Source organism: Lagenorhynchus albirostris, chromosome 19 (assembly GCF_949774975.1).
Source record: "Lagenorhynchus albirostris chromosome 19, mLagAlb1.1, whole genome shotgun sequence".
Classification (NCBI taxonomy): domain Eukaryota; kingdom Metazoa; phylum Chordata; class Mammalia; order Artiodactyla; family Delphinidae; genus Lagenorhynchus; species Lagenorhynchus albirostris.
Window position 1 is genome coordinate 41,800,398 of NC_083113.1, and position 13,732 is coordinate 41,814,129.

Genomic DNA, 13,732 nt, shown 5'->3' on the forward strand with positions numbered 1-13,732 from the left:
ACTCTAATATTAGCTTCATGTTGGCTGCAGTCATGTTCTGGGGTCACTAAAGAGGAGAGACTATGGGCTAAAGCTCTCTTTAGACTCTCTTCTGGGCTCTTTATACTTTTGGCGTTGGCATTTGGCTGCAAGTGCTAATAGAAACTTCTTTCACCTAGTTCTTCATGCAGAATAGCTTTCCTCTATCCAGATTCTCCACCTCGTTTTATATGATGATTCTTATTTTTTATTTGATGTGCTGTTTGTCTGATGAATGTGATCAAGTAGGGATTGGCCAATGAGCAGTATACTGTGCATTAGTATATTTGCTAATGTGACTTGGTCACTTTTCACCAACTACCTAGTTTCTACCCAGACACTTGATAATAATATTTTTTATTTGGTAGTTTGAAACCCTAGGGAAAGGGCATATGACTACATGAAAGCAGCTGGCCGCATTATAGGACTTGCCAGAACGGGAGTGCCTTGATGTGGGCGCTGCATGTCATGGTCTAGTCCTCAGCTTTGAAAATAAGAAATTCAGTCTGTCTGGTTATTCAGGAATGATTTGGCAGGACTAATTCATACTAACCAAATCCTCAAGAGTCAGATTCATATCAGAAAATCAGTTTATGTGGAGGAATATACCTTTTTATTTTCTAGATGCAGTCGTATTGCATTCTAGGGGGCGCCTTTGCCTATGTCAGGATGCTGTAGCAATTGAAGGGTGACTTGGTGAGCCATGGACCTTGAGCAGAGGGACGTAGGCAGTCATGTGGGTCAACCCGATGAAAACTCCTGTCCCACAGCAGTGTCCACTTCTTTCCTAATTGCCATGCTTATGTCTACCAGAGGCAGGCCTCTTTCTCTCTCCTAGATAATACTAGGTAAACATTGGAAATTCTTTGTTTTCAACTTACCTCATCCTAATAGAAATGGATGTTGCTTTCCTTCTCTTGTTAGTCGTCGTTTTACTTACCTATTTGTACCACCAGACTATACATTTTTCATAGATAAGAACTCTATCCTTCACTCTTAATCCTCAGTGGTAGTAAAGAAGCAAATTGAGCAAATGAACATTCTTTGGAACTTTCTAGTTACTATCATATCCAATCACATTTCCCTCTCCAGTGTTTTCTCAATCTCTGGGAGAATCATTTCTGCAGATGGCTGGACCCATTCATTACATTGTGACTTTTCTTAATTCCACTCTCAAAAGTAGCCTTTGATTTTGGTGTTTGAGATTACCTTGCTGTTCACCCCTTACCCACAGCCCACAATTACAGATACTCCCTAGTTTCTAAATAATAACCTATGAAGGTAGCACTGTGTTCTACTGTCAGCTTTATCTCTTTATTATCATTATTACCTGGACAGGATATTTTCAGTGCAGTGTTCAGAATATAAAGTGGCTAGAGAAGATCTACTAAAGTAATGTTATGTTATGGGGCTACTATGGGAAGACATATTAAAAACAGTAAGATTATCTCAGTGAAAGAAAAAACAAAACAAATATAGAGGGTATATTATTAGTTCATAAAAATATTTAAATATTCCATGATTTGACTTTCAGATCACAGAATATTAGATATTGATGTTTGAAAATGATCTGTTTAAATCACATAACATAAAAGGCAATACTACTTTATAAAGCCTTTGATAAATCTCTAGAATACCTTATCAAACCAAATTTATACAGAAAACATGTTATTATATTTGTATTTTTTTTAAAGAAAAAGTTGGTCAATATGGACAGCCCAGTGGCCCTATATGTATAATCATAATAACAGTAAGATTTGATGTGCAAAAGGATCTTGAATCAAATAACTATTAATTCTGTGGCCTGTACTTGATAAAAATTGAGGTTTAAAGATGTTGTATATTTTTTAGAAGGGTTGAAACAGAATGGTGTTTCTGTTAACCTTTAATCCATAGTGACCAGAATATTCACAAAATAGGGGTAAAAAATATTTTGTATTCAAAGGCAGCATACTCAAATGGATAATTAAGAGAAACTAAATGTTTGGCATGTGTTTCTAATATTTTGGGGTTAATGTTGTAAAGTCAGCTGGGCTCACCCATAGTTTTTGGAGCTACTCTCAGGGAGGGTTGATGAGATGACCAGGATCCAACCTCATGTAGCAGTTGTGTCACACATTGAACTCTGTAATTAACTGTGCCCTTAATCTTGTCTTTCTTTTATACCCTCCTTTCTCTAGGTACTCGTCCTCACAAGTGCCCAGACTGCGACATGGCCTTTGTGACTAGTGGAGAATTGGTGCGGCATCGTCGTTACAAACACACCCATGAGAAGCCATTTAAGTGTTCCATGTGCGATTACGCCAGTGTAGAAGTGAGTATTCAGCTCCTTGTTGGTTCCTCTCTGAAGATCATCATGATTCCAGCATGAACTGTCCTCATACTGACTTAATACAAGATAGAAAATCTTGCTAGATTACTACACTCGCACTCCCCCTCCCTACCACCAAAAAAAAAAAAAACCTGTAATGAGTGTGAAAGGTTTTCCCATTAAAAAAAGAGCAGTAATGGGACTTCCCTGGTGGCGCAGTGGATAAGGCCCAGGTTCGATCCCTGGTCAGGGAACTAGATCCCACATGCATGCCGCAACTAAGACCCGCAACCAAAAAAAAACAAAAAGGAGCAATAGGAACTTCCCTGGTGGCACAGTGGTTAAGAACCTGCCTGCCAATGCAGGGGACACAGGTTCGAGCCCTGGTTCAGGAAGACCCACCACAACCCCACATGCCTTGGAGCAACTGCGCCCATGTGCCACAACTACTGAGCCTGCGCTCTAGAGCCCACACGCCACAACTGTTGAAGCCTGCGCACTCTAGGGCCCACGTGCTGCAGCTACTGAGTCCGTGTGCTGCAACTACTGAAGCCCGCGCATGTAGAGCCCGTGCTCCGCAATGAGAAGCCACTGCAATGAGAAGCCCGCGCACTACAACGAAGAGTAGCCCTCGCTCGCCACAATTAGAGAAAGCCCACACGCAGCAACAAAGATCCAATGCAGCCAAAATATAATTAATTGATTAATTTTTTAAAAATCATCTAATAAAACAGAGCACTGATCCACATATTATTACAGGCAAGTTCTACCAAACTTCAAAGAAGTGAGTAAGTATACCAAGAGCACTTCAAAATGGAAGATTTTAGGGACTTCCCTAGTGCTCCAGTGGCTAAGATTCTGCGCTCCCAATGCAGGGGGCCTGGGCTCCATCCCTGGTGAGGGAACTAGATCCCACATGCTTCAACTAAAAGATCCCACATGCTTCAACTAAAAGATCCCACATGCTGCAACTAAAAGATCCTGTGTGCCATAATGAAGGTCCTGTGTGCCACAACTAAGATCCTACGTGCTGCAACTAAGGCCCATCAGCTAGCTAGCTAGCTAGCTTGCTTGCTTGCTTTATTTATCACCTTTATTATTTGAGGCTACGCTGTTACCAAAACTGGATAAGGATACTTCCAAAAGAAAACTGTTTCTGTTTCTCACAGGAAAACCAAAATTCTAAGTGAATTAACAAACAAAATTTGGTAATAGATTTAAAAAATAAGTGGTTACTAAATAGAATGTATCTAAAATGCAAGAATAATTCAGCATTAGGATATTATTGGTTTGTACTACACTGAGAGATTAAAGAAAAACCATATCATTTCTATAGGTTATTGAAAAATCATAAAATTTAATACTTATTACTGTTTAGAGTTCTAGCAAGTCAAGAGTAGAAAAAAATATCTTTAGGGACTTCCCTGGTGGCGCAGTGGTTAAGAATCTGCCTGCCAATGCAGGGAACACTGGTTCAGCCCTGGTCCAGGGAGATCCCACATGCCGCAGAGCAACTAAGTCTGCACACTGCAACAAAGAGCAGCCCCCACTCGCTGCAACTAGAGAAAGCCCGTGCAGCAACGAAGACCCAATGCAGCCAAAAAAAAAAAAAATTTATTATAAGGAGTATATACTGGAAACCTATAGTAAACCCAGCCTAATTAACTCTGAAACACTGGAAGTATTCCCATTAAACTTTGGAACAAGATTTCCATTCCTACTGTTACCATTTCAACATTGTATTGGAAATCCTAGCTAATAGTATAAAATAATAAATGAATTATAAATGGAAAGACAAAACTGTCATGTCTTGCAGACATATTTGCTTACATAGAAAATTCAAGAATATTGGCTGAAAAACCTAAAGCAGTAAGAGTTCATTTGGGTGGTCAGATCCAAGATAAATACACAAGAATCAGTGACTTATTTATACAATATCAATAGTAGGAAACAGGTTCAAACTCTTAACAGCAATAAAATGACCTAGGGATAAACTGAACAGCAAAAAACATCTGATACCTACCTGTAAGAGGAAAACGTCTCACATTTTTCCAAAGGACATAAATAAATACACATTTCAGCTTGATTCTAAATTTCAGCTGGAAGAGTAAATATGAATGACTAAGAAAATTTTGAAAAACGAATGAGGGGCTTGGGCTTCCCTGGTGGCTCAGTGGTTAAGAATCCACCTGCCAATGCATGGGACACGGGTTTGAGCCCTGGTCTGGGGAGATCCCACATGCCGTGGAGCAACTAAGTCTGTGCACCACAACTACTGAGCCTGCGCTCTAGATCCCATGAGCCACAACTACTGAGCCCACGTGCCACAACTACTGAAGCCTGTGCACCTAGAGCCCATGCTCCACAAGAGAAGCCACCGCAATGAGAAGCCTGCACACCACAACGAAGAGTAGCCCCCACTCGCCACAACTAGAGAAAGCCCACACACAGCAATGAAGACCCAACGCAGCCATAAATAAATGAATAAATAAATTTAAAAAACAAAAAAAAGAATGAGGGGCTTGTGCTATTGGCTGTTTGAAAACTATATGGTAAATGAAGACTGTGATATTGGAGCAGGAATAAACAAATTGTTGAAAAAGAATAGATCCTTGTGTATATAGGAATTTAATATATGATAAATAGGCAAGTTTTGGAAAGAGAATTATTCAGTAATGCTGTTGGGACCATTCTTTAGCCTTACAGTGTGTGGAATTTGACTATAGCACTTAGAAATACAGGGAGATTTTAATGTAAAAATTGGAACACTTTTTAAAATTTTCAAAGGAAACATTAGTGTTCAAAACACTTCTTAGAGTCAAGTTTGAAAGTCACTGTTCTGTTGGAAAGGTACTTAATGAAAGATGAAAAGCATAAGTTCATAGTGAGGAAGGTGAGAGGCCCCTGGTGCCTGGTCTGTTAGGGAAGTGCTGATGATAGGAAGAGAGACTTAAGGGAATTAATGCATTTATTAACTTGGATTCAAAATTTGTTAGAAAATTGATCCATAAATAAACATGGATTATTTTTAAACTATTATGGAAAATTTCAAACATATGTAGAAGTAGATAGACTAGTATAATATACCCCCATGTGCCTATCACCCAGCCTAACAGTTAATAATAGCCCATCTTGACTCATCTATGCCCCTATCCATTTTACCCTTTTCCCTTGGATTATGATAGGGATTTGAGAGGCAACAGTTAGAAATAATGAGGAGGAAGAAATACTGTCTTTTAGACTTCTTCTGTATTATGAACTGCAGTGTCCAAAAAATAAGCTTTTGTGCCTGACCCACAGTATTCTCATGTCACAATCTATGTTAACGAAAGTTTAAGAGGTTCGGTTGCTTTTGTGTTTCAGGTCAGCAAATTAAAACGTCACATTCGCTCTCACACTGGAGAGCGTCCTTTCCAGTGCAGCTTATGCAGTTACGCCAGCAGGGACACATACAAGCTGAAAAGGCACATGAGAACCCATTCAGGTAGGACTTCTCCCTTCCTCGTATTAATGAACCGCTTTTTAGTGGATCCCGTGGGACCCTGTGAACCACCACATGCCCCTATTAGTTACCCGAATGGAAGCTGGCATGAGAGTAGTATATAATTGATAAATGCTTCTCTGGCATATCCTTGGAGTTCATTGCTCTGAATATACATTGGAGAATGGAAAGTTTTTACTGTTAGAAGAAGTCTGGGTAGGTTACATAAGTAACCCAACTTGTCAGTTTTCCAGAGTACTCTCTTTTCCTAAAAAGAAAATCTTGCAGGTCCTCCTGTCATCCCGTCTGCTTTCCCCCAAAGGTAAGTACTGCTGTAGGAACTACTCTTACTAAAATGTGAAGGACTCCGTGGCAGAGCTGGGCAAAGCAGAGGTGGTGGCCATAGTTTGGGACTTCTTTTCCATCTCTGAAGATAGGCATGAGCCAGGCAGTGGGCCTGAGCCTCATCCTTCCTAAATTAAGAACTGTAGATTCTCTGTAGATTAGCACATCTGCCACCTGGATTACCCTCCAATTAAATGATAGTATTCAGTTATTTCATCTAAGTTGTTCATTTTGTATTTCCTTTTAAGGGGAAAAACCTTATGAATGTTATATTTGTCATGCACGGTTTACCCAAAGTGGTACCATGAAGATGCACATTTTACAGAAGCACACAGAAAATGTGGCCAAATTTCACTGTCCCCACTGTGACACTGTCATAGCCCGAAAAAGTGATTTGGGTAAGTAAATTAACTAGTGGCAAATGAAAAATATATTTTGACAAATTTGTGAGAATAATGGAGATCACAAATTACTTCCTTCATGTAAGTTTTGTGAATGTGAATGGCCTGCTGTTTAATAAAAGTCATTGCTTAGGTGCTAGTGATACTTTCTTCTGTCTTCTTTCTCTTAACTGAAGCTAGGCTACAAGATTCTTCCCTGACTATAGCTCATCTATAAATTAATGGCAGCTGTAATGAGAGAAAACAGTATAATTAAAGCCCCCAAATAGAGAAGTGACATAGTATGATTCGAACTAAGGTCAGTTGACTTCAGGTTTTTTTCACAATATTTGTACTTTAGGTAATGGGACTCTTTTTATTGGTTTGTTGATAGCTATATATCTGTGCATAATTAAACTAGAGTTTATATAGAGGCAGAGTTTGGTGGTAGAAATTTTAGTATGACCCATATTCTTTTTTAAAAAAAATTAATTTATTTATCTATTTATTCATTTATTTGTGGCTGCGTTGTGTCTTCGTTGCTGCGCGCAGGCTTTTTCTAGTTGCAGCGAGTGGGGGCTACTCTTTGTTGCGGTGCGTGGGCCCCTAATTGCAGTGGCCTCTTTTGTTGCGGAGCACAGGCTCTAGGCATGCAGGCTTCAGTAGTTGTGGCATGCACGCTCGGTAGTTGTGGCTTGTGGGCTCTAGAGCTCAGGCTCAGTAGTTGTGGCTCACGGGCTTAGTTGCTCTGCGGCATGTGGGATCTTCCTGGACCAGGGCTCGAACCATGTCCCCTGCATTGGCATGCATGCAGATTCTTAACCACTGCACCACCAGGGAAGTCCCATACTGTGACCCATATACTTAAAGATAAGGTCACCTGGATTTATCCCTTCGTTTTTATTATTTAAAAGAGATAAAAATATTGTCCCAGTCTGTTGTTTATCCAAAATTCATTGCTCCCTGAATAATAATAATAATATAAACTTAGATAAATTGTACTTTCCAGGTTGTCTTTTACTTTTATTTTACTTCTTTACTCATTTGATCTTCACAACTACCATATGAAGTCATCAAGGTATATTCTAGCTTTATGGATGATGAACAGATGTCTTGACCAAAGCTACACAACACAGCTTATGAGTGGCAAAGCTGGACTTGAGTCCTCTCGAACCCTCTAGAGCTGTTTCTCACACAGGGGAGTACATAAGTACCCAGGTCATATCAGGATCATACTGAGCCACAGCATAAACTTGGCCTGTCTTTCTGCAGCATTGGTTATACTCAGAAGGTTTTGAGTAAAGTTATCCAATTGAGCTGGTGTCTTAAAACATTTTTACGTTAATATGACTATATTGAACAAACTGTAGACTGACTAACGTTTTTAAGATTAAACTGTGAGCTTGAAGTAGAGGACTTTGGGCTCCACGTAAGATCCAGTGGGTCATGTGTTCATCCTACTCTGCTCTTGAAAGGACTTTGTTAGAAAAAATTAAGAGGTACTGTCCTCAGGTAAATGAAAGAGTTTTACTGTTCGCACTGTATAGAAACTAAAACCTAAACCAGTAATATCTCATGGCAGTGTGTGAGCTGTTAGGCCCCTGTTTGAATTATTTAGTTTTTTTTTTAAGTTACTCACTTTCATGATGCGAATAAAAACCTTGAGTGTTTTATACTTGCATGAAACCCCTTAGACCCTGCATAACAAGTTCTTTATGAGGCACTTAATTGCCTAGGAGCTGTCAAATAATAGTTATCTCCCAAAACTATTCCCAAACAAGTTTGTGTTCCCCAAAGCAGGTCTGATTTCACACTAATATTCAATAATTAAGATTCATCATTTTTGGGACACAGGAAAGCATGGAGAATCTTGACAGACCTACCAGAGTCAAGATTCACCTTCAAATACTTACTGCTCGAAGTCTTTTTTTTTTAACTGAGGTATAAGAATAATTCCTACTTTACAGAATCATAATTGTAAGTATTTAATAAGAATGTATGAAAGAAAGTCTTTAACTATTAAGTCTCTATCTGAGGACCAGAAGGGGAAAGTTGAGGCCTAAAAATTATTTGGAATAATATATGTGTGTATAAAAGGCCTTCATATAGTGAACATGTGTAGAGAGTTAAAAGTGAGCCATCCCTTTCCCCTACCTTATTTCCATTCCCCAGAATTGGCCCTCTTTAAGTTTGATGTGATATCACCTTGATTGAGCAGATTGGTAGCACCATAAATTCATGATCCCAAATGCAGCTGGGCTCCTGAATAATCCAGCTGTTTGTCCTCATCAATTGTGCTCGCATTCTCCTCAGCGAGTTTGTCCATTCATTCATTCATTCCACAAATGTTTGGGTGCCTGCGATGTGGGAGGTTCCATGACAGAGTAGAATAAATCATTGTTAACTTTCTTTAAACCTCTGATCTTCCTTCCCTTTTCTCTTTGCCTCCGTGGTCTCAGTATGTAACCTCTTTTCCTACTTCACAAAAAAATAAAGGCAACAGGTTGAAACTTCACATTTCCTGTTATCAGATGTGTAAATCTACCTGCATTCATCCTCTTTCCCCATCTGCTACTAGAGAGTTTGTGTCACTCTTCTTGTCTGTGGCCTGTCCCTTTGCCCTGATCCCACTCTCCTGTGTTCTTGGCAGCCTTTCCGTGGTCAGGTATCGCATCTTTACCTTCATTTTCATGTTCTCACTCCTTAATCTTTCGCCTCAACTCCAAATGTGCTTTCATCTCTCTTGTCTTTTTTTAAAAAAAGTCTTTCCCTTCTAGGTTTAACTCTTGTTTCCTTTCTAGCCAATGCTCATGAAGAGTTATATCCCTCACAGCCCTCTCTTCCTCAGCTTCTAGTTTCCTTCCCATCTGGCTTATACCCATCACTCTATAAAGTGACTGACTAAGATCACCAGTGACCCCACATTGCAGAATGCAGGAAACGTTCAACTCCCCCATCTGCCTTGATCTCTTAGCATCATTATTCATAGCGGGCTGCACCCTCCTCCTTAAAACGCTGTCTTCCTTTGGCTTTCATGGCACTACATCCTGTTGGTTTTCTTCTGATTTCTCTGACTGTTCCTTCTCAGCCTTCTCTTGTTTTAATCCTTTTTCCTCTCACTGGCCTTAACTGTTAGGTTTCTTAAGGCATGACCCATACTGTTTCTTTCTTTGCCTTAGTGATTTCATCAGTTCTCTTGGTCTCACTCAAATCCTGCTCCAAATCTGTCCTCTGATTTAGGCTTATGTACCCATCTATTCCTTGCCATCCCTATCCCTACTTGATATCATTGGCATTTCAACTTCAACATGTCCAAAACTGAAGGTCTAAAAGCCCTTTACTCCCTTGCCCCAGAGATAAACACAGCTTGGGCTTCAGCCTTGTTCCACTATTCCTTGTCTCAGTAAATGGCCCCACCATCTGCTCAGTTTTCCAAGCCAGAAACCTGGAGGTCATTCCTGATACCCACCTTTCTCTTCCTCACTCTCTGGCCAGTCACTCAATCCTGTTGATTCAACTTCTTAGGTCTCTCATCACTCTTAGTTCTTCTCCTTCCCTCCGTACCCACTGCCATCTCCTTTATCCAAACCACCACCTTCTTTCACCTATCCAGTTTCAACGTCTCAACTAGTCTCCCCACGTCTGTTATTCTTTTTATTCATTTTCTGTATAACAGCCAGAGTAATTACTTTAAGAAGCAGAAAGAAATGTATTCTTAACTCTTTGAAATGCTTGTTTGTGTTTTCACAAGTTGGACCGTGCTTTCTATTTTGCTTTCAGGTGTCCACTTGCGAAAGCAGCATTCCTACATTGAGCAGGGCAAGAAATGCCGATACTGCGATGCTGTGTTTCATGAGCGCTATGCCCTCATCCAGCACCAGAAGTCACATAAGAACGAGAAGCGCTTTAAGTGTGATCAGTGTGATTACGCTTGCAGACAGGTAGAGCCTTTCATAGTTAGAAAACGGTTGATGTCCCATTATTGTTAGGTTTTATCAGGGGGTTTTTATATACCTTGTATGGTGACTATTTTTAAGGATATTTTCAAACGTGGTTTATGAGATTGTCACCGAAGGTCCTGCTTCTCGATTGTATCATGTCTGGTTCCAACTGACAGTTTTATTCAGTCACACCTTCCCCTACCCTCCACCTGCTCCAGGCAGACTGCTAGCTTTTCTCAAAACCATGGGAAGTAAGTCCCGGACTTGAGAGAAGGGAAGAATCTGGTTCTGGGGCCTGATGCTTGGGAGTGATCTACAGAAGCAGCCCAGCAGGAGTGAGCGTATCTGTCCTAGGATTTGGGGAAGCAGTTTTGTACCCCAGTATGGTTAACTTTATCCTCTCAATAAGCAGCTTTGAGCCTAGACCCTTGGGAGAGAAAGGTCTTGTCAGCTACACGCACACAGATGGTGGCTGAGGTAGCAGCCCTAGGACAGGCTCTGAGACCTTCCCCACCCCACTTTCTTTCAGGAGAGGCACATGATCATGCATAAGCGCACCCACACCGGGGAGAAGCCTTATGCCTGCAGCCACTGCGACAAGACCTTCCGCCAGAAACAGCTCCTTGACATGCACTTCAAACGCTATCATGACCCCAACTTTGTCCCCGCGGCCTTCGTCTGTTCTAAGTGTGGGAAAACATTTACACGCCGGGTAAGAGTCAGAACTTTACTTCCTGTCTTACAGTTCTTGATACCACGTTCTTGAGCTTCCACTGCAAAGCAGGGCAGTTTTTTCCACTGAGCTTATAAATATAGAGATGAACTGTCATTTGGAAAAGGGTCAGTCATCCCCATCTTGAGGTTTTCTGTCCATGTGTGAACCCTTCCACTGATGGGGAACTCAGTATATTTTTATTTATTTATTTATTTGGCCGCACCAGGTCTTAGTTGTGGCCTGCAGGATCTTTGTTGCAGCATGTGGGCTCTTTAGGTGCATCATGTGAACTCTTAGTTGTGGCATGTAGGATCTAGTTCCCTAACCAGGGATCGAACCCAGGCCCCCTGTTTTGGGAGTGTGGAATCTTAGCCACTGGACCACCAGGGAAGTCCTGGGAACTCAGTACTTTTTTTTTTTTAACAGTTCTGTCCTGGATCTTCACTTAGGGCCATGTTTGTCAGGTCTGCACAGGACAGGGAGGTTGGTCTGATTCTCCCCTGCTCAGAGGATCCAACCTCATCTTCTGAGCAACTCTCCTCTCTTGCCCACCCTTGTCTCTCTCCCTGCCCCCTCCAGATGGAGACCATTTCCTCTGATGGGGAGAGTATGTTCAGGACACATTTAGCAGATACTAGAACATTGAGACTTAATAGGATTCCCCCCCCAACACCCGCTGCCCCCCGGTTGTTTTTTTTATTAAACTAAAAGAGAACTTCCAATTTTAATCTTACCTTTTTTAGTAATGTGAAAGAGGGTTTTGTTCCTTTTGTTAGAATACCATGGCAAGACATGCTGATAATTGTGCTGGTCCAGATGGTGTAGAAGGGGAAAATGGAGGAGAAACGAAGAAGAGTAAACGTGGAAGGAAAAGAAAGATGCGCTCTAAAAAGGAAGACTCCTCTGACAGTGGTAAGTAACTTGTTTCTTGAGTTAGTTATACATGGCAGGTTTTGGTGCAGAGTTTCCAGTGTATTTACATATGGACATGCTGGGTTACAGAGATAAGCCAGTCTCTCATACTTCCTTTAAACCTCTAATCTTCCTGATGTGTGTATATATTTACAACAGCAGTTAGTTTATCCCTGGAGCAAATTTTCTTTTTTTTTTCTTTTTTTTTCCTCATGGCATTCCATTGCTTGATAAGATATTATATATTATGTTCAGTTAAAGCCGAAGCAAAATTAATATCTTTACTCAATTTACTCAGATTAGTGATATTCTAAGGCCAGCAGAGTTTCTTTTCTATGTTCATAGCTTTTACATTTAGGAAGCTGGTCTAGATTTGAGCAGTGAATCTAATGGACATGAAGAAGGTTGCTTAAGCATCCTGACCAACTTCTGGTTTGACTGCCTGTGTCAGCCTAGCCTTGAGATGTGTTGATCAAATCCATGAAGGTCAGCCTTTCTCTTCCTACCTTAATCTCTCCATTTATAATTTAAAACTTTGCTTATTTTCCTACCATTGATGTTCTTTGGGGTGTTAGTCATGAAATCCAGACAGAAAGTATATGCGTTGTGGTGCTAGACTCATGAAAGGGGTGGCAAACAAAGGTGTTGGTAATGTAGGAATCACGTTTGATTATACAAACTTATTCCATAGTGTTAGGTTTTATAATGTGGATACTTGGGCTACTGGCAGCCAGTTAAGAAGTCACATCTGTGACTTAAAGATTTAAGGTTTTTGTGGAAAAGGATGTAGAGGGGTTTTGTTTTGGAGAATGCACTTATAGATGATGCCTAATGTATTTCTAAGGAGTTCTCATTTTGTCTTCTGCATTGCTTGTCAGTAGAAATAGTGGGGAAGGAAATGAAATTTCTGAAAATGTGTTAAAGAACTTATGTTACTTTTGGTTTTATTATCAAACTTGTTCATGAAAGTACTAGGGTTTTTTTTGTTGTTTGTTTGTTTGTTTGCGGTACACGGGCCTCTCACTGCTGTGGCCTCTCCCGTTGCGGAGCACAGGCTCCGGACGCGCAGGCTCAGCGGCCATGGCTCATGGGCCCAGCCGCTCCGCGGCATGTGGGATCTTCCTGGACCGGGGCACGAACCTGTGTCCCCTGCATCGGCAGGCGGACTCTCAACCACTGCGCCACCAGGGAAGCCCCAGTACTAGGTTTTTAATACTTAAATCTATAACAAAGTCCCTTTTGTTTTTTTATCTTAATAAAGACTTCACTTTTCTATTCAGAACTTTAACTGTTTCTGGGAGAATATTCATCTAAGCATAAGAGTAGTTTATTTTTTGCTGCCTTTTTTAGTAGAAAATCTATTTTAAGCAATATCTTCATTTACTCGGTTTTAAGTGAATGCCTCTTTTAAAATGTCACTTTGCTTAATTTTTATAAAGCGCATCACTCTCTACTGAGAATTTTGTGGGATCCCTTTGTTTGCCTAAGAAATTGAGTGGACTGTTGGGAGGTGCCAAGGAATGTCAGAGGGCCTCAAGTACCAGCAGAGATCCACAGATAACCTTGAGCTTCAGGATACCTGTAGTTGCTCTTCGTTGCAGAGCCTCCTACTCACAGACATTGTCCCAT

The 13,732-nt window shown here is 40.7% G+C and overlaps 1 protein-coding gene across 3 annotated transcripts in view; it reads left to right on the top strand.

Moving 5' to 3' along the window:
• The window catches only part of CTCF (CCCTC-binding factor), a 49,750-nt gene that overhangs the window by 31,050 nt on the left and 4,968 nt on the right, over positions 1 to 13,732 (top strand). For all 3 annotated transcript variants that reach the window (XM_060130664.1, XM_060130662.1, XM_060130661.1), the window contains 6 exons: positions 2,199 to 2,332; positions 5,693 to 5,813; positions 6,404 to 6,553; positions 10,316 to 10,476; positions 11,006 to 11,188; positions 11,968 to 12,103. In XM_060130664.1, coding sequence (XP_059986647.1) covers positions 2,199 to 2,332; positions 5,693 to 5,813; positions 6,404 to 6,553; positions 10,316 to 10,476; positions 11,006 to 11,188; positions 11,968 to 12,103 — 885 coding nt within the window. The remainder of the gene's footprint in view (positions 1 to 2,198; positions 2,333 to 5,692; positions 5,814 to 6,403; positions 6,554 to 10,315; positions 10,477 to 11,005; positions 11,189 to 11,967; positions 12,104 to 13,732) is intronic.